The 19,506-nt window shown below is 44.9% G+C and overlaps 2 protein-coding genes across 5 annotated transcripts; one reads left to right on the top strand and one right to left on the bottom strand.

Annotated features, from left to right (window-relative positions):
• Position 1: 1 nt before the first annotated feature.
• On the top strand, positions 2–8,579 carry LOC112896706 (thyroid adenoma-associated protein homolog). 2 transcript variants are annotated; one of them, XM_025964807.1, is made up of 6 exons: positions 2–201; positions 357–440; positions 547–3,800; positions 4,185–4,444; positions 4,967–5,560; positions 6,069–8,484. In XM_025964807.1, the coding sequence occupies exons 3-6, from the start codon at positions 576–578 to the stop codon at positions 8,482–8,484; spliced, it is 6,495 nt and encodes a 2,164-aa protein (XP_025820592.1). In that variant the 5' UTR covers positions 2–201; positions 357–440; positions 547–575. The 2 variants fall into 2 exon arrangements, with proteins under 2 accessions (XP_025820592.1, XP_025820593.1); XM_025964808.1 differs by lacking the exons at positions 2–201; positions 357–440 and having other exon boundaries at positions 576–3,800; positions 6,069–8,579.
• A 152-nt stretch (positions 8,580–8,731) lies between these two features.
• LOC112896708 lies at positions 8,732–10,978 on the bottom strand. Of its 3 annotated transcripts, none has more exons than XM_025964810.1 (8): positions 10,818–10,978; positions 10,310–10,712; positions 10,081–10,221; positions 9,712–9,790; positions 9,539–9,607; positions 9,380–9,455; positions 9,259–9,303; positions 8,732–9,161 (listed from the first exon to the last, which is right to left on the bottom strand). In XM_025964810.1, the coding sequence occupies exons 1-8, from the start codon at positions 10,961–10,963 to the stop codon at positions 9,020–9,022; spliced, it is 1,101 nt and encodes a 366-aa protein (XP_025820595.1). In that variant the 5' UTR covers positions 10,964–10,978; the 3' UTR covers positions 8,732–9,019. The 3 variants fall into 3 exon arrangements, with proteins under 3 accessions (XP_025820595.1, XP_025820596.1, XP_025820597.1); XM_025964811.1 differs by having other exon boundaries at positions 10,310–10,664; positions 10,818–10,974; XM_025964812.1 differs by having other exon boundaries at positions 10,310–10,664; positions 10,753–10,910.
• Between the last annotated feature and the right edge of the window lie 8,528 nt (positions 10,979–19,506).

Here is a 19,506-nt window from a genome sequence, read left to right as displayed (position 1 = left end):
AGACCAAACCCTAAACCCCCGCGCCCGCCACCTCTCGCTGCAGCAGCCAGCTAGCCAGCGGGGAGCTCGCACGGCGTCGCCTCTTCTTGTGCTCGGTGGCCGCCGAATCCCGCTTGCCCTTCATCGGGCTCCCCAGCTGCTGCACTCGCCGGGAGCCGCCGCCCTCCAGGAGGAGCAGCACGGCCGTCTACGAAGCTAAAGGTTATTCACTTGCCGATTCTCCCTATACATTAGACCTCTGATTGCTTGTTCATTCTACTAGCGGTGGGAGGCGTGTTCTAATTCATCTCAACTAGTTCTTGGTTGTGTTTGTGTGGATGAAAATTAACTGAATGAGCTTTGCTGTGATTTATTAGGGAGGAACATTTGTGGTGGGCAAGTTTTTTACTTTTATTCCAATTTGTGGAGGAAGGTTTTTGGTGGAGCTGTACTGATTCCAGGTGAATTAATCGGCTTTCTCTTCTCTAGTTCTATTTGTATGCCTGTTTAAGAGTCCAATTTGATCTTGCTGCAAGCTTCAATTTTTTTTTCATTGTTACCCTTCAGATTGAGAGAGGGGCTAATTTGGGGGAAGAATGTCTGCAAAGTGGCGGTCGCTGCAGCATCGGCACCGGTACACCTATACCTCGATTGTGTTCCCCAAGCACTACCTTGAGGCATTAGCTCTTGTGCCTGCTGATATAACTTCGTCCTATTTCTTTCTCCAATTGAACAACTTGATCTCCTTGACCTCGACCTACTCTCAAGTGGTTGCGGTCAAAGACCTTGCCTCAGCATACGTGCAGTTTCTGTCTGCTCCAGGGACTTCTGATGATGCAGTGCTTGCCGCCACAAAACTTTATCTGGAAATCCTCTTCCTTGAGAACTCCCTCCCTCTCCACCGGACACTCATATCGGTCCTTGCCAAGTGCAAGAAATTCTCTCCAGTTATCAGTGGGTGCTTTGCCTTGCTCTGTGAGGAGTATGGTGGTTCTGGTAGTAAGGCAAAGAAGAGATTTTTGGTGTCCCGGGCAGCCTTGTCACTGATTGGGTACCCAAAGTTGGGATTTTTGGATGAGGCTGTAGAGAGGTGTGCAGAGATCATGGCACTGGATATTGTTGATGGGCTTGATGGAGTAACTAGAGACATTGGTGAAGGGTCACGGCCATCTCCAGTCGTAATGGAGCAGTGCCAGGAGGCCATGTCTTGCATGTACTACTTGCTGCAGCGGTACCCGTCTAAGTTTACTGGCCTTGACAAAGCATCAAGTGTCTTCAATAGTTCTGTTAGGGCAATACTATCTGTTCTCAAGTCATCTGCCTTTTCAAGGGATTGCCTGGTGGCCTCTGGAGTGAGCTTCTGTGCTGCAGTTCAGGTTTTCATGAGCGCCGAGGAGATTTGCTGGTTTATTTCTCAAGGTCTATTTGGTGTCTGTGCAGATCATGAAGATAGAAAAGATCTATCCGTGCATGATGTGCTTTCTGACTTTAATCTGTGTGAAGAAATCAGAGATCTTTCCATTTTGAGTAGACTTTGTTTGCTAAGAGGGATTTTGACATCTATTCCAAGGACAGTACTCAACATACGCCAACTTGATTCCAGTGGATCTTTATGGACTGTATTGTATGATGGGATTTTACTTGAGCTTTGCAAGCATTGTGAGAACCCTATTGATAGCCACTTCAATTTCCATGCTCTTACAGTGACACAAATATGTTTGCAGCAGATAAAGACTTCTGTTTTAACTGATTCCACTGACTTCTCTGGGGACTATAAGCCTTTCTCAAGAAATGTTATCGACCGTATATTGAGAATCATATGGCGCAACCTGGAAGATCCTTTGAGTCAGACAGTAAAACAGGTGCATTTAATCTTTGATCTCATATTAGATATCGAATCATGTATTCCATCAGGAGACCATGAACTCAACAACAAATTGTTCCTGAGCAATATTGCAAATGATTTACTTTGCTTGGGCCCGCGATGTAAAGGGAGATATGTCCCTTTAGCTTCTTTGACAAAGCGATTGGGTGCCAAATCTCTTCTAAGTTTGAAACCAAACCTGCTTTCAGAAACTGCTTATGCATACATAGATGATGATGTTTGTTGTGCTGCGACAACATTTTTAAAATCCTTCCTGGAGACTTTAAGAGATGAATGCTGGAATGATGATGGTGTCGATCAAGGGTACGATGCCTTCAGAGTTTTGTGCTTGCCTCCTTTGATGCGGGGACTTGTATCTGGAAATTCAAAACTGCGTTCCAACTTAAATACTTATGCTCTACCTGCTCTTATTGAAGTTGATGCAGATAGCATATTCACAATGCTTGGGTTCATCTCAGTTGGCCCGAGCGCAAAGGCAACTGGACTAGATGTTGTTTTGAAAAATGATCAGTGTATAGCTGCACTGGTCTCACTGCTTAAAGTCTCTCGAAATCTAGCTCTTGTTGAAGGGGACATTGATTTGGATCCTGATAAATTGTCACAGCCTCAGAAAGAGGATAACAGGGGCGCTGCAGTTATATCTGTTAGAGGGATTAATGTTACAGTGCCTGTTAATTGGTTTGCATTGGCACTGACACACAGTGATGAAAGTCTCCGTATAGATGCTGCTGAATCTCTCTTTCTAAATCCAAAGACATCAAGTCTTCCATCCTCCTTGGAACTGAGCTTGCTTAAAGAGGCAGTCCCATTGAATATGCGTTGTAGCTCAACGGCATTTCAAATGAAATGGACAAGTTTATTTCGGAAGTTTTTTGCTAGGGTACGAACAGCACTTGACAGACAGGTAAAACATGGGTCATGGATTCCATCCTCTAGTATTGAAGGAGCTGATTCTGTTGATGCTGCTGTTACCCAGAGGGCTGAAGATCTATTCCAATTCATGAAGTGGCTGAGCTCCTTTCTGTTTAACTCTTGTTACCCATCTGGCCCTTATGAAAGAAAAACAATTGCAATGGAGCTTATTCTTACACTATTAGATGTATGGCCTATTTGCCATTCTGAAGGGAAGAACAATCTTTATCCTTACAATGACAGCATAATATTGCCAGATTCAACAATTTCATTTGTGGGGTCAATAATTGATAGCTGGGACAGGCTCAGGGAAAACTCCTTTCACATTCTGCTGCAGTTTCCAACACCACTTCCTGGAATTTCCTCTAGTTTATCTATAAATAATGTTATCAGATGGGCAAAAACACTTGTGCTAAGCCCACGAGTCCGGGAAAGTGATGCCGGTGCGTTAACCTTCCGTCTTATATTTAGGAAGTATGTTTTGGAGCTTGGAGTCATTCTTGTGTTTTCTAAAGAGAGTGATTGCCTTGAATGTTACACACAATCTACAGATGGAGATACAGAAGTTTTTACTAGTCAAAACCCAGTTGCACAGTATATTTCTTCTCTCATTCAATGGCTGTGTACTGTTGTTGAAGAGGGTGAGAAGGGTCTTTCCGAAGCATGCAAGAAAAGTTTTGTTCATGGAGTTCTTCTCACCCTGCGCTACACATTCGATGAGCTGGATTGGAACTCTGAGGTTGTGCAATCGTGTGTTTCTGAAATGAGGTGCCTGGTAGAAAGGCTTCTTCAACTCATAATGCGTATAACTTCGCTGGCTCTCTGGGTGGTTTCTTCTGATGCATGGTATATGCCATACGATATGGATGACGTGATTGATGATGGTTCCTTCCTCTCAGATATATATGAGGAGGATCAACCTACTACTGGTACAGAAAAAGAAGAGCAGAATACAAAACCAGGGAGTAATGGCAAACCAGCTGATCAGGTTGTTATGGTTGGTTGTTGGCTTGCTATGAAGGAGGTGATGAATTGATTCTTTACCACATATTCACCTTTACTTTTCAGCATATTCATTTTTCTTATTCCTTTTCCAGATTAGTCAAGCAACTAGACAAATTCTACTAGCTATGAGATACTATAATTGTAATGCAAGTATGTTACGAACTCTAATTTTCTAGTAGGAAGGTTTTCAGAAAATATGCTTCTGGCCACTGGCATGTTGCATTTATTGAAAGGCTTCTCATCCGGCTTTAGGCCATAATTTTGATTGGTTCATAGATTGGTGACTTTGTGTTTCCAAGAAGCTGCACACTTTATTTCAGTTTCATATTACTGTTGCAATTCAGTTCTCTTATTGTGCTTAAATGTCTTCTCTATGATGTAACTTTTCCATTTTCCATTTCAGGTTAGCCTACTTTTTGGAACCATCATCAGGAAAATTCCATTGCCTGGCTGTTCTCATTCAAATTCATCTCAGGATGGCTTACTTGACAGTAGTGAGGAGACAATCATGTCAGAAGAAATTCTTGATGTGGAGCAGCTAGAGAAAATGGGTGACCATTTTTTACAAGTTCTTCTTAAAATGAAGCATAATGGTGCAATAGATAAGACAAGGGCTGGGCTTACTGCCCTTTGCAATCGTCTCCTTTGCTCAAATGATTCAAGGTATGTTGAATGCTCACTGAGGCCATTTGCTGCATTGCTTCACCTAAAGAATGAGACCATGTGCATAAACCTGATGCTAGAGTTCTTGTTTACATTCAAATTATTCAACCCCTGTTTTTGTGAGAATGGGACTTCATGCACCCTCCAAATGTTTCATCACTGCCGTACAATCATACCTCCTGAATAAATTGAGTCGTACGCCGATGCATAGACCCTGGACACCAATAAATTTGCTACATTGCGAAGGCTGAAATTCTTAACTGTCAGTAAAACCTTGCCTTCTAACAGATGTTTGAGTCATTATGAATGGCATATTGTGGTAATGGAGCCATGAACTAATAAATGTTATTACTTCAGTGTGATTTTTATTGAACTCTGGTTATAAATTTGCATGCGTGTTTAGTACTGGAGTTGAATTATATTTGCCTAAACTAGAATATACAGTTGTCTATTATGTGTAATATAACCTTTTAGTAACTTGTATCCTTCTTTCTGAGGATCCTTTTTTGTCTTCTTATATAGGCTATGCCAAATGACAGAATCTTGGATGGCGCTACTGATGGATAGGACAACTGCTAAAGGGCAAACTGTAGATGATTTGCTAAGAAGGAGTGCAGGAATACCTGCTGCGTTTATCGCCCTGTTCCTTGCAGAGCCAGAAGGAACACCAAAGAAGCTACTTCCAAGGGCACTAGAATGGTTGATAGAATTTGCTAAGACATCTTTAGCTAATTTTCAGAAAGATAGCAACCAGAAGTCTGGAATAATGAAAGATGGCCTTGGAGAGCTATGCGAATCACTATCAGAAACTGCTGCAAGTGCTCATTCTAATGGGAATCTATCTAAAAGCCGAGATGAGGGCGTTGTTCCCACGGTGCATGTGTTCAATGTGCTTAGAGCTGCCTTTAATGATGCAAATTTGGCAACCGATACTTCTGGTTTCAGTGCTGAGGCAACAATAGTTGCAATTCGGGCATTTTCATCTCCCTACTGGGAAGTGCGCAATGCAGCTTGCCTTGCATACACTGCACTGGTTCGTCGCATGGTTGGGTTTCTGAATGTGCAGAAACGTGAATCAGCACGACGATCATTAACTGGCCTTGAATTCTTCCACAGGCAAGTTGCATACATTTCTATGTGGTTGTGGTTATTGTGGTCATTTGATGTGTACTGCATTACTTTTATTTTGTGAAAAACAGGAATTTGATATGTTGGTAACCTTTTTGCTGGTTCAGCACTTCAGTCTTTTCTACATGATACTAAATACATGTTTTTGCCTTCTCAGCTTCTCAAAATACGTCATCCTTCTAGGCACTTTCCCCTATTTTCTTCCTTTCTTACCCTTGCTAAATAAATACTATCACTCTCACAAATAAATGACATCTCTCTTTCCAATGTAGTATAAATGTAGGGCAAGAATGTCATTTGATCCACTTTCTCAATCCATTTGCACAATTCTAAAACGACATCTATTTTGAACTGGAGGGAGTATATTAGTGAATCAACAGAAAAAGAACTTGGCATTATCTCCATTATTTTTTTTGTCAAAGTGATTGAACTAATTTGTAATTCAGTATGTGGATCATCTGTTTAATTGAAATGTATACCTTGCTTTCTTATGTAGGTACCCAGCACTTCATCCTTTCCTTTCTAGTGAACTGAGAATTGCAACTGAACTGCTAGCTGATGGAGTTTCTAACAATTTGGAGTCACATATTGTGAAAGCCATACACCCTAGCCTTTGTCCAATTCTTATTCTTCTATCAAGGCTGAAGCCATCGCCTATAAGCTGTGGAACTGACGATTCTTTAGACCCTTTTTTGCTTTTGCCTTTCATACAAAGATGCGCTACCCAGAGTAACTACCGGGTCCGTGTCCTTGCATCAAGGGCATTAATTGGTTTGGTATCAAATGAGAGACTGCAGCAAGTTGTTAGCGATATACTGGATAATTTGGCTAGTGGAAATCGTGAAGTGGTTTCCCACAATGTTCAGTTTTCTGACCCTCCGATATCAGTTAATATGGAAAATGGAAACTTACTTCGGGCTTCTAGGTCTTTTTCATTCAATTCAATCCATGGCCTTTTGCTGCAGCTGTCTTCTCTTCTGGATAACAACTTTAGAGGTCTGACAGACAGTTGCAAGAAAGATCAGATTATTGGCCACCTAATTGATGTTCTCTCAAGATGTTCTTGGCTTGGCAGCACCAAATTATGCTCATGCCCTGTTGTAAGTACATCTTACTTGCGGGTATTGGATCTCATGCTTGATATTGCAAGGACAGGGAAAAACAGACATACTGAAGTCATCCAGACACTACTGTTAGAGTTGAGCTCCCGGTGCTTGAGCAGTGCAATATCAACCCGGTATGCATTCCATGATCCAACCCGGATTGAACTTCAACAGCAAGCAACTGAATCATTTTTTAGCTGTGTTGGTCTTTCTAAAAGAAATGATGAAACTTCTGTGGAAGATGTTCAGTTCCAAATACTTGGTGAACCCACTTCAATCATTTCAGTGATGCCTAGGGTGGAGGTCTCCCTACCTGAACTACACAAGGAGATTATGTCATGTCTTGCTGATCCGACATACGATGTTAGAATTACAGTGCTGAAGAGGATTCTTCAGCTCACAAAATCAATCAGACATGGCCAGAGTAAAAACATTTTGCACCAATGGGCAGGAGCTAATCTGCAGCCTGTCTTAATGGAACGGTTATTTGCGGAAGACCACCCCAAGTGCCTTTATTATAATCTAAAGATCATCTTTTTGTGGAACATGGAATCCCCATTCAACAACGGAGAAGATTCTGGCACAATTTTATCCTTCTGGGACAGACTAGTTCATTTGAACAACACCATGTCACATGCAAAAACCAGAGAAATAATTCTATGTTGCATGGGTATGTGCATGAAATGGTTTGCTAAATTACTCAGGAATGCTCTTCAAATGGATGGGCTTAAGACTAGTGAGCTCTCTGCATCATTTGTCAGAATCAATGAAGGGAATAGATTGTCTGATGCCTTGCTTAGAGTAAACTTCTTTGTCAGTCTTGTCAAGAACCAAAGTGCACCATCGGAAACTGTGAATGCTCGACGTGCTGCTGCTGAGGCAATTGTTGCTTCGGGTCTTCTTGAAGAAGCGAACTTTTTTGCTTCATCTGTGTCCAACTCGTGCTTCCCTTCTGAATGTGATGAAGGGCATATCAAAGAGAAATGCATTGAAGCTAATGTTTCTGAATTTACGAGTCTTTATGCATGCAAGATTATTGACTTATGGTTCATATGCATTAAGTTGTTGGAGGATGAGGATGCCTATCTGAGACAAAACCTTGCAAATAATGTTCAGAAAATAATCGCAAATGGTTCAGCTAGTGCCTTTTGTGATGATTCCACACCACTGCAAGTTGATAGAGTTATTGAATTGAGCTTTGACTATCTTACTTCCTTGTTTGGCCACTGGCTGAAATACATCGAGTGCTTGTTAAGGATAGTCTTAGATACTGGAAACACTTTGGACTCCCGTGGGGATTTGGTCCGTCAGATATTTGATAAAGAAATAGATAACCATCACGAGGAAAAGCTGTTGATATGTCAAATCTGCTGTTTTAATATACAGAAGCTTTTGCAGTCCAAATGTCAGATGGAAACAGGAGGAAAAATTGAATTGTTCCTGCAAAACTGGCGGGAGAGCTTTTTGAACCAGCTCACATCACTGACCAGTGGCTATATTGAGAAAGAGGGGAAAACTGATTGGATTGGCGGCATAGGCAACCATAAGGACGTGTTCATATCAGTTTATGCAGATCTGTTAGGATTATATGTGCTCGCACCATCAGCTTCTCTGGAACACCAGAACAGTCCTGAAACTTATTTGCAAGAGTTTTCAAACCTTAATGGGTTTATCACACCATTCCTCAAGAACCCTCTGATATCTAACCTTTATGTGCTTGTAAAACTGTCACATGATAGGTTCGGATGCTCAGATAAGCCAGAGAACCAAGTAGCATCAAATTTTGACCCATATTTTCTTATCAGATAGATGAGTTTGCTCATGTGAAAACTATTTTTTCTTCATTGTCATTGCAAGACTGTAATTGTTTCTTTAATAGTTCAATATAAACTTACCATTCTACAGACTCTTCACTTGATGCCTCCAAGCTCAGTGAAATGTCTTACATTTTACGCATCAGAATTTGCAGTGTATTGGATGTAGAAATGAAGGCTAATGTGAGGGCTTCTCTCGTGATCAACTTTACACACTCTGTAAAATTCACGAACCAGTCTGCTAACAGAGACACCAAGAAACATATTTTTTCTTTAATAAGAAAATGACTTACAAGTATTGATAATGCCCTTATATGTTACAGTTGGTGCATTTCTCTCTGTCGCCAAATGGCTGCACCTTTAAGATACAACTGCAAGTGCTCAGCTGGGCAAAAACTTAAAGACACCATTTCATTGGGCACAAGAGCTTCATGAAATGGCAAGTAGTACAGCTTGTACAAAGGAGAGATTCCTTCTGCGGAGGCCATATGAGCTCTGGAGTTGAACACGCCATTTGCAGCAAAACCTCTCTAGAATTTGGGTCTGCTGTTCTGAATTTGCCTGTTTGAACCAATCGGTTTGGTGATGGTGATGGTTGAATTGGGTCTATGAATGGTTGTCGTTCTCACTGTCTGTCCACTCAAAGAGTTTGTCCTTATTGGCTGAGATGGCCTGTAACATGAGAGGTTCAAATTACAATTTTTTCAGACCTGAAAGTGCATTTTCTGATATCGTTCATGTAGTGCAATGGGATAATGATGGTACAAACCTCCCAAAAGTATTCTTTTGCATAGCAGATTGCAATCTTGCATGGCTGCAAATCAGAATTAAACATACATTAAAAAATAACAATTTCAATTTATGGTCATAATCTCAGGAGTACCAATTACCTGTTAACCTCTATCCTGGCTTTTTTGAGTATAGGGCTCTTGTAATTGGAATTGGATAGACTGCTAGGTCCACTCCCTACAAAACATAGGTCTTAGGTTAACACTGGAAAGAATAGAGTTGCAGGCCAAAATCCAGCAGAAACAGAAACAGGAAATCACCTCCAAAGAAACTTCTTTTGTTGGATGGAGGCACCTTTGTACAAAGTTTAATTTGCTTGCTCTGTTTCTCTGCATAAAATTTATAGAGGAGAATAGCATTAATTGATATTTTTATTGTACTGCCAATGAGCAAGTACAACTAAATTTAACACCATGATAAGAAGTCTACTTACCAGCTTTCTCTGCCTGAAACTTCTTTGCGATTTTCTCGAGCATCTTATCTTCAACTTCCTTTTGCTTCTCTGTTTTCGCCTGAAAAGTTACAGGTGCAAGTTACTACAGGATGAAGGCAATCCATTGTATTAAACATATAAAACCCCCAGTAACCAATTATGTACACATATCCAGTGTAGCTTCTAAGCTTTACTCACGTTTTCCTCTTTTAAACAAATCCGTTGCCAATCGTATTGATAAGCTTTGCTAAAAAAGAGTATGGGCACCTTCATACATTTGTTTCCCAATTCTAATTCCCCTGCTGACCATTTTCAGGTCCTCCAAGGCAACGAAAAGTACATGCAAATGAGGAAAGCGCAGCGTTTTACCTTGAAGAGCTCTCTCCATGTGTAACGCACTCTTCCTCCACTCGCTTTCATCCTCTTGATGACCATGTTCGTATGCTCCTCGCCAAATTCCCGCTGATAGAATCGCTTCCACAGCGAATCGGTTACCGGGCTAAGATCCATCTGTTCCAAGGAGCAAGCCACACAACCACACAAAATGACGATCTATAATCTCCAAGAAAGAGATGAGGGCATTTGCAGGGCTGCCGACCTCGGTGCGGTTCTCGATGCGGGTGAGCTGCTCCAGCGTGCAGTGCGGCAGGATGCGCTTGAGCAGCTCCATCTCGACGCCGTCGACGCGGCCCACGTAGCGGAGGTTGTCGATGAGCTTCTGGACGCACATGTCCAGCAGGCTCCGAGGCTTCCTCCCGGACTCCATCCTCCGGCAACTGCGAAACTCGCCGCGCCGCGCACCAGAGAGGAACAGCTCGATCGATCGATCGACCTTGCGCCGCCGGGGACGAAGGAGACGAATTCCTATTTTAATCGGCCGAACCAGGGACGCGGACAGGCGTACGGATCGGACTAGCAACGACCCGCCGCGAAGACACCGAATCCTGGACGAACTTGCGGACAGGAGCAAAGGTTCTGATTCGATTCGTCGCTCACGGCAGCTGCAAAAAGATTACCAAGAGATCCTACTTATATCCTTACAGATCAGGGCAAGTTGACTTGTGGCCGAAGAAAAGAAGGCACCGGAGCGTGGCGGCGCGCCTTACCGAGGGAACAGATCGATTCCGAGACCGGACGGGCGTCCTCCCCTCCGGGAACGAGCGGATTGGGGAGGGAGGAGGACGGCGCGAGGAGGACGAAGCAAGCTGTTCGTTGATGTGGGTGGCTGGCGTGACGTGGTCCGGCGTGGCATGCGGAGGTGCGGGTGGGGCGGGCCGTGGGCTATTTTTCTCTTGGCGAGCTTTACGGGCCGGACCACCTCACAAAGCAGCAGCCCATGCTAATTGACCATTTAAAGGGATTGTGAGCATGCATCTCAATTTTCAAAGGACAGAGTTAAAATTTCCTAAAAAATGTCATCTCGCTACTCTCTTAATTCTTGAGGAATTAAGTGCATGTTACTAAGTATTTATCATATCACAAATGGAAAAAAAATTAGTCGAAAGGACCCATAATAATGTCCTATTTGCCCTAGGAAGGCATGGTAGAGCCGGCACTGCTGATCGGAGCCACCCTTCCGGAAAGGCATTCCGCCGCTTGCATCAGCACGTCGACGAGAGGAAGCTTGAGGCGATTTGCTCACATCAGTTGAGGCCGTGTCCAACACTAAGTAGTGACAGTATTGCTGATGTTGTGACCAACACTAAGTAGTACTTACCGGGGTGCCCTTAACAGCAGTTGACACATGAGCTGGTGCGTCCCTTCAACATCTGCCACCGGGGCAAGCCTTGAAAGACCAAAATCAGCTACCTTGGCGACGAATTTGGAGTCCAGCAGGATGTTGCTGGCCTTCACGTCGCGGTGAAAGATAGGCGGGTTTGCTTCAGTATGTAGGTACAGAATTCCCTTTGCAGCACCCAGTGCAACCTCAAACCAAAACCGAGATGTCTTTTGGAGTTGGCTGTAATCGGCAGATGATGTAAAATCAGAAGAGGGCCTTAATACAAATTAAGAATATCCGGCAACGGACCAGCAAGCAGTAAAACTTTCAACAGCTCCAGTCACAATTACTGATGAAAGCGCATCAAATTGTAACAGGAAACTGATTAGCGGATTGCGCTGATCTTGATTTCAACGTCCATGAGGCCCAGTTTGTGTATGTCAAGACAAGGCGGTATCCTGGTGCACCCAAACTGGACCTAATACACAACACACACACACATATATATATACACACACACATACATATATATGACAAGTTTTATCTATACTCGTTTGTAACTACTCTCACTATCAGTATACCACCATGCGTATGTCCACATATTCATTTATCATTTTAAGTATGTTCATATACTAATTCTAAGATACTTTAAAGGGATATGTACGAAAAATTTTAAAAGCATCCCTATTTTTTAAATATATCATAATTATATATTAGTACTAGTATATAAAAATAAGTATATTCATATACTCCATATATGGTCACGTACTTAAAATATATACCATCACAGATGGTCTAATATGATCATATACACCTCGTACATACTTTTCGCTAGGTCAGATACGCCCTACATTATGAGATACACATGTAGGCGTAGCTACAAGCGCGTGTAGAATGGATTTTTCCTATATTAATATATATATATATATTATGTATGTATATTATTTTGATATAATGCACCTGGGTAGAATGCACCTAGGCCGGTGGGCGCGTCAGGTTGGACCAACCAACACACCTAACCGCATATACGTGCATGCTTCCTATATTAATTTGCACCAGCTACCTACCTTGTCGAGCCATATATTACAAAAATCCTACCAAACTGTACGTTGTATGCATGTATGGATGGAATCTTTTATTGGTTTGATTCTTTGAAACAAAATTTCTCCTAAACCGTAACTTCGATTGATAAACCGTTTGTTACATCTTACTTGAAAAAATGTGCTTAACAAAACTAGATCCAATATCAATATATTTATTTCTTTTATAAGAATTGCATCTCTATGTACTACCGATTACAACTTTGTATATTATCAAGTTGCAACTAGATATATGTACTATTTGTATACGTAGTAACTGATTGCAACGTAATTGGATTGCAAGTAGAGTAATTAGGTTGCAACTGGACGATAACTAGGTTGCAACTAGCAGTAATTAGAGGTTGTAGCTAGTAGTATCGGTTGCAACTGACTAGTAACCTGGGTTGCAAATGAGTAGTAATTGATTGCAACTAGTAGTAACCGATTGCAACTAATAGTAATCGGCTTGCAATAAGTAGTAACTGATTGCACAAATAGTAATGGGGTAGTAACAAGTTACAACTTTCACTAACTAGGCTTGCAACTACGTTGTAACTAGTAGCAATTGTGTAAAAACTAGATTCTAAGTGGTTGCAACAAGCACTAACTATGCTACTGCCAAGTTGCAATCGTGTTGTAGCTGTAATGGCAACTCATAGTGCAGTTAAGTTGCAATTACGTACTTGAAAAAAAGTTCATCAAATAAGGTCTTCATATGGTATAGGAGATATTGCATTTTTTTCAATCCGAATCAAGAAAAGATTCTCTGCATGCATGCTTCCAGATGGGTGGCGGAGGGGTGAGCTATGTGGTTGGTTGCCTCCACCTAATTTTGCATGCATGAGGGTGGACCATCAGATGTGCGAGACCGATGGAGGATCTGTGCATTTGCTATAGCAAATGCATCTCGTTGCATTTTAGTCTCGTTGTGTGTGTATACACTATTCTACGCCTTAGGCCTTAGGCGTAGCGTTTATTCTACACCCAGCAGTTAAATTACTGACCAAACTAACCAGAAATTACTGAACCAAGTTGCCGAATCACTAAATCACGTTCAGTAAAATATTGTTCAGTAAACGCCCGTAGTAGTTATTACTGAAAATTATTCAGTAATTAGTTAGGTGTAGCTATACCTAAGATGTAGAATAGCACGTGGGTGTGTGTATATGTATGTATGTGAAGCGTCCCCCCCATCAGGGAAGACTTAAAAGTGTCACTTTATCAGTCCCAGGAGGCTGATAACACTTTTATTACATCAGATGGTACATCACCGTACAACTCTTCGCGGTAATGGGCAGTGAAGCGCCACTATCGCGAGGATTACAACAAGGACCCATACTACTACACTAACTACGAACAGGGGATCATCAGAGTCTTGCGCCATGCGGAGCTCCAACGGTGACCTCACCCACAGGCAAGACTGGGTGCAGGACGGAACCCTACTCGTCGTTCTCGGGGATGTAGTCGGGATCCTCCACTGTAGAGTAAAAACGGGATGAGTACAAACGTACTCAGCAAGTCCAATCACACCCACGGGGGGGGATACAACAGAATTAAATGCACAGGAAACATTCAAGATAGGGGTTAGGGTTTGTTTACGGAAAGCTCGTTTATATGCAGGGGTTCGTTTTGGAAAACATTTTCAAAATAAGTTTTCAAGTATCAAAGAACACACGATGTGGATCCATACAGGATTTACGTTTGAATAGCTACCGGACTCCCCGTCCGCCGTAGCACACGGCACAACTGCCGGATACTTTCCAAACAACTCACACCAGCTTAACCATTCCCAGAGAGAAACACTAGTTATGTGACCACACCGTAACCTGCCCAATACCATGGGCACGGCTATTCGAATAGATTTCAAACTCTGCAGAGGTGTGCAACTTTACCCACAGGTGGGGTACCACAGCACGAACACCTTAGTGCCGGTGCAGATCCCATCGAAGCCCTTACCCACCTTAGCTAGACCTGACTAGCCACCACGGGATCCATCAAGGGGTCATTCGACCTATCACCGAGGTTTAACCGGGGCATAAGTCACACAGAGCTTATCCCGTCTCCTTGATCACCCGTTGCTCTCAGCTCTCCTGATGGCTATCAGGCTAACTAGTGGGATTTATGCTAAGCCGTTGCCCATACAACGGTCAAGTGGTTCGCACGACAAGAAGCTAGGTGAGATGTCACATCAACTCGGTCCTTAGGGGTGACAGGATGGATATCTCCCTTCCTCGCTCAACCACACAGGTACGAGCACACCAACGGCAATTCACACAGAAATGCCATCCATCCCGTCTAACTCGTCTTTCAAAACCACCTTGTATCCCTTCCCACACACACACGTTTTCTTTATAAAATCAGGTGATCAAGGTAGGGTTATCTCAAACAAGGGTGGCTATCCTACCATGTTTTCAGCACGCAAAACCATGCAATTTTATAAAAACAGGCCACCGGGTTGTGTTTATAAAAACTAGGACAGAAACATGCATCAAAGGGCGGAATTGAACTTGCCATCGTCAAACCCTTGCGGGAAGTCCTGATCGAAGCACTGTCCTTCGGGTTCGGGGTCGCAGTACTGGTCCTCAGTTGCTTGGTCGCGGTCGGGAACCTCGTCGTTCACTCCGTGTCCTACGACGCAAACAAATAGACACCCAATCAAGCGAAAGAACTAAAAGCTTTTACCGATAGGCTTGAATCGGAAATAATTTAGTTACGGAGTTAGGGGTGGTATCTCTAGGTGGTTTCTTAATGGCATGGCTAAAACTATACTAGAAAGGGTGTGGTAAAGTTTCGGGTCAATCGGAGGTCGTTTCGCACATAAAATGACGCGCTAAAGGTGGTTTCAGGGCTTAAACGGGGGTCCGGGGGCTTGCTCGTAAACTTTCTGGAAACAGAAGGGCCTTTTCGTAAATCTTGGAAATATAAAAGGCATAACAAAAAGTGCGAGGGATCTACTTGAAATTAAATTTATATCATGGGGGGGTCTAGTTTTGGAAATAGCAAAGGAATAGGTTCTTTTCGCAAAGGTGTCAAAGGGTGGAGGGGCTTCTAGCTAAATAGAGGAGAGGGGGGGGTTTTTGGGCAAAACTGCCCTTTCTTCCTCCTCCCTCCCGCACAGAACAGAGGAGGGGTTGGGGGGGGGGGCGCCGGCGGCCCAAATCCCGGCCGGCCAGGGCCAGGGCGGCTCGGGGTGTGGGGGAAAAGGGAGAGGGGGCCAAGGGGACTCTATTCCCCTGCTCACCTTGAGCCGAGGTGGGGTGAGGGGGCCGGGCGACGGCGGGCAGTGGGCGGCGGCGAGTCTATGGGCGGCGGCGGCGCTGCAGCTCGGGAGGGAAGGGGCCGTGAGGTGGGTGAGGTCGTGGGGGGGTGAGCCGCGCGGAGGAGCCAATTTATAGAGGGGGAGGGCAATGGAGCGGCGGAGCCGTGCGGCGGCCGGTCACCGGCTCGGCGGGCGGCGCGGTACGCCTTAATGGCGGCCGTGTCGTGTCGTGTGCGTCGTCGAGCAGCGGTGCGGCGAGGTCGAGGCGCGGGCACGTGGGGCGGCGCGCGCGGCGGGGCGGGGCAGCGACGGGCGGCGCGGCACGCGCGGCACAGAGCGCGCGGGGGGGGCGCGGCGTGGCGCAGCGGGCGACGCGGCGTTGCGGGGCCGGGCGTGCGCGCGGCGCGGCGGAACGCGGGCCAGGGCGTACGCGTGTGCGCGGCGCGGGCGTGGCTGGCCGGGAACAGGCGCGCGCGCGTGCGGAGGCCGAGCAGGGGGCGGTGCAGACCGAGCAGTGCCTTAATGGCGGCCGAGAGGAGAAGGGAAGAAGGGAGGGAAAAGAAGAAGGGAAGGGAAAAAGAAAGAGAGGGAAAAAGGGGGAGAAAAGGAGAGAAATAGAGGGAGAGAAAAAGGAGAAAGAGAAAGGAGAGAGGGAGAGAAAAAGGGAGGGGCGTGTCAGCGCCGGTCGCGGCGGCGTCCGCGGCCGGTCGGCCACGCGCGCGGGATTCGCGCGCCGCGCGAGAAAGGAATCGCGCCGGCGTTAATCGTGGCGGTCGATCGCGCGCGGGCGGCAAGTTTCCGAGCGGCGGGGGATGGGACGGCGGTAAAGTTTAGTGTCGGTCAGGAGGGTCAGGGTTAGGGTTTCGACGTCGAGTGGTTTTTAATTGAAAACACTCTGGCGCGTGATTTGATTTGGTAAATTTTCCAGGGCGTCACAAACCTACCCCACTTAAATGAATCTCGTCCTCGAGATTCGGCTGGTTCCTAAACAGATGGGGAAACTCCTTCTTTAGCGCCTCTTCGCGTTCCCAGGTCGCTTCTTCTACTCCGTGTCTGCTCCACTGAACTCTGCATATCCGTACTTCGGAGTTTCTGGTCCTCTTAGTGACAGTGTCTAGAATCTTGACCGGCACTTCCTGATATCGCAAATCCGGCTGCAGGTCTATTGTTTCCACCGGCACATGTTCTCCCTCGGGTACTTTCAGACACCTTCTTAATTGCGAGACATGAAATACTGGGTGTATATCCGACATTTCTTCCGGTAATTCTAGCCGGTACGCCACGGCTCCGACTTTCTTTAGAACTCGATACGGCCCAATGTATCGAGGGGCTAATTTTCCTTGTACCTGAAATCTTCGTGTCCCTCGAATGGGTGAGACTTTGAGATAGGCAAAATCTCCCGGATTGAAGCTTAGCTCCCGCCTCTTCCTGTCTGCATAGCTCTTCTGTCGGGACTGAGCCGCTTTTAATTTCTCGCGGATTTCCGCTACTTTTTCTTCTGCTTCTTTTATGAGCGCGGGTCCTACTAGTGCACGCTCTCCAACTTCCGACCACATCAAGGGAGTTTTGCACTTTCTTCCGTAGAGGGCTTCGAATGGCGACATACCCAGGCTGGCTTGGTAACTATTGTTGTACGAGAATTCTGCATAGGGCAGACTCTGTTCCCAATCGTTTCCATAGGTCAGGACACATGCTCTCAGCATATCTTCCATGATCTGATTCACCCTCTCGGTTTGACCATCCGTCTGTGGGTGGTATGCGGAGCTAAAATCTAACTTGGTGCCCATAGCTTTATGCAAGCTTTTCCAAAACCTAGAGGTAAACTGGGTTCCTCTATCTGAAACAATCCTGCTAGGCACTCCATGTAACTTCACTACATTTTCCACGTAAAGTTTTGCCAGCTTTTCTCCGCCATAAGTGGTCCTTACGGGTATGAAATGTGCCGATTTAGTGAGTCGATCCACAATTACCCATATGGAATCGTGTCCCTTCTGTGTTCGGGGTAGTCCCACTACGAAGTCCATTCCTATCTCATCCCACTTCCAAACCGGGATAGGCAAGGGTTGCAATAATCCTGCCGGCTTTTGATGTTCGGCCTTGATCCTTTGGCAGGTATCACAATGCGCCACAAATCGTGCGATATCCGCTTTCATTCCATTCCACCAGTATTTTTGCCTTATGTCCATATACATTTTGGTGGATCCTGGGTGGATGGAGTAGGCCGAGTGATGGGCTTCGTCCATGATCAATTGCCGGAAATCTCCGTTCTGGGGTACACAAATTCTATCCTCGTACCATAATGTTCCCTTGTCGTCCACTCTGAATCCTGGCGCTTTGTTTTCTCCAGTTTGCTTGCAGATCTTTACTAACTCCTGATCCGAGCTTTGAGCCTCTCTAATTCTATCCTCTAGGGTTGACTGGACGCTTAACACATGGCTGGAACCTTGAGGGACAATGTGCACATTTAATCGTGCCATTTCCTCGCGCAGGTTGTTATCCTTGGGCCCATAGGATTTCCGGCTTAAGGCGTCGGCTACCACATTCGCCTTTCCGGGGTGATACTGAATTTCCAAATTATAGTCCTTGACCAACTCCAACCATCTTCTCTGCCTTAAATTTAAATCCGGCTGGGTAAAGATATACTTCAGACTCTTGTGGTCGGTGTAAACCTCACACTTATTCCCGATCAGGTAATGTCTCCAAATCTTAAGGGCATGCACTACAGCTGCTAGTTCCAAATCATGGGTCGGATAGTTTTGCTCATGGGTCTTGAGTTGGCGGGAGGCATATGCAACGACTTTCCCGTCTTGCATCAGTACGCACCCTAATCCTTGTCGGGATGCGTCACAATAAATGACAAAGTCCCGATGAATGTCCGGTAGGGTCAGCACTGGGGCGGTCGTCAGTCTTCGCTTCAATTCTTGAAAACTCCTCTCGCAGGATTCTGTCCAAGCGAACTTTTTCTCCTTCTTAAGAAGTTCCGTCATGGGTCGGGCTATCTTAGAGAATCCTTCAATAAATCTCCGATAGTATCCGGCTAATCCAAGAAAACTTCTGATCTCACTAACGTTAGTCGGTTGCTGCCAATTGGATACGGCTTCAACCTTCTCTGGGTCCACTGCTACGCCTTCCGCAGTCAGAATGTGACCAAGAAAAGCTACTTCCTCCAGCCAGAATTCACACTTGCTGAATTTTGCATATAGTTTATGTATCCTTAATTTTTCCAACACTACCCGCAGATGTTGTTCATGTTCTTGAACACTCTTGGAGTAAATAAGTATGTCGTCGATAAAGACTACGACAAACTTATCCAGCTCGTCCATAAACACCTTGTTCATGAGGTTCATAAAGTAAGCAGGTGCATTGGTTAGTCCGAAGGACATTACGGTGAACTCAAACTGCCCGTAGCGGGTGACAAAAGCTGTTTTAGGGATATCACTTTCTCTAATCTTGAGCTGGAAGTATCCTGACCTTAGATCGATCTTGGAAAAGTACTTGGCTCCCTTTAGCTGATCGAACAGGTCATCGATCCTGGGAAGAGGGTACTTGTTCTTAATGGTAACCTCATTCAGTGCTCGGTAATCCACGCACAACCTCATACTCCCATCTTTCTTCTTGACAAACAGTACTGGGGCTCCCCATGGCGACGAGCTTGGTCTGACGAAACCAATCCGTTGCAGTTCTTCTAGTTGCTTCTTTAATTCCGTCAATTCCGAGGCCGCCATCCTATAGGGTCT

This window comes from Panicum hallii, chromosome 6, assembly GCF_002211085.1.
Source record: "Panicum hallii strain FIL2 chromosome 6, PHallii_v3.1, whole genome shotgun sequence".
Taxonomy (NCBI): Eukaryota; Viridiplantae; Streptophyta; class Magnoliopsida; order Poales; family Poaceae; genus Panicum; species Panicum hallii.
This window is presented reverse-complemented; position numbering and strand designations above follow the sequence as displayed.

What these genes read in the sequence shown, in the direction of transcription:
- LOC112896708 (XM_025964810.1), bottom strand. Translation starts at nt 10,963, where the DNA reads ATGCCACGCCGGACCACGTCACGCCAGCCACCCACATCAACGAACAGC. An exon ending in GTTTCAGGCAGAGAAAGCTG is followed by an intron (nt 9,608 to 9,711) that starts GTAAGTAGACTT and finishes AATTTTATGCAG; the next exon opens with AGAAACAGAGCAAGCAAATT. An exon ending in CAAAAGAAGTTTCTTTGGAG is followed by an intron (nt 9,456 to 9,538) that starts GTGATTTCCTGT and finishes TATGTTTTGTAG; the next exon opens with GGAGTGGACCTAGCAGTCTA.
- LOC112896706 (XM_025964808.1), top strand. Translation starts at nt 576, where the DNA reads ATGTCTGCAAAGTGGCGGTCGCTGCAGCATCGGCACCGGTACACCTAT. An exon ending in GTTGGCTTGCTATGAAGGAG is followed by an intron (nt 3,801 to 4,184) that starts GTGATGAATTGA and finishes TTTCCATTTCAG; the next exon opens with GTTAGCCTACTTTTTGGAAC. An exon ending in CTTTGCTCAAATGATTCAAG is followed by an intron (nt 4,445 to 4,966) that starts GTATGTTGAATG and finishes CTTCTTATATAG; the next exon opens with GCTATGCCAAATGACAGAAT.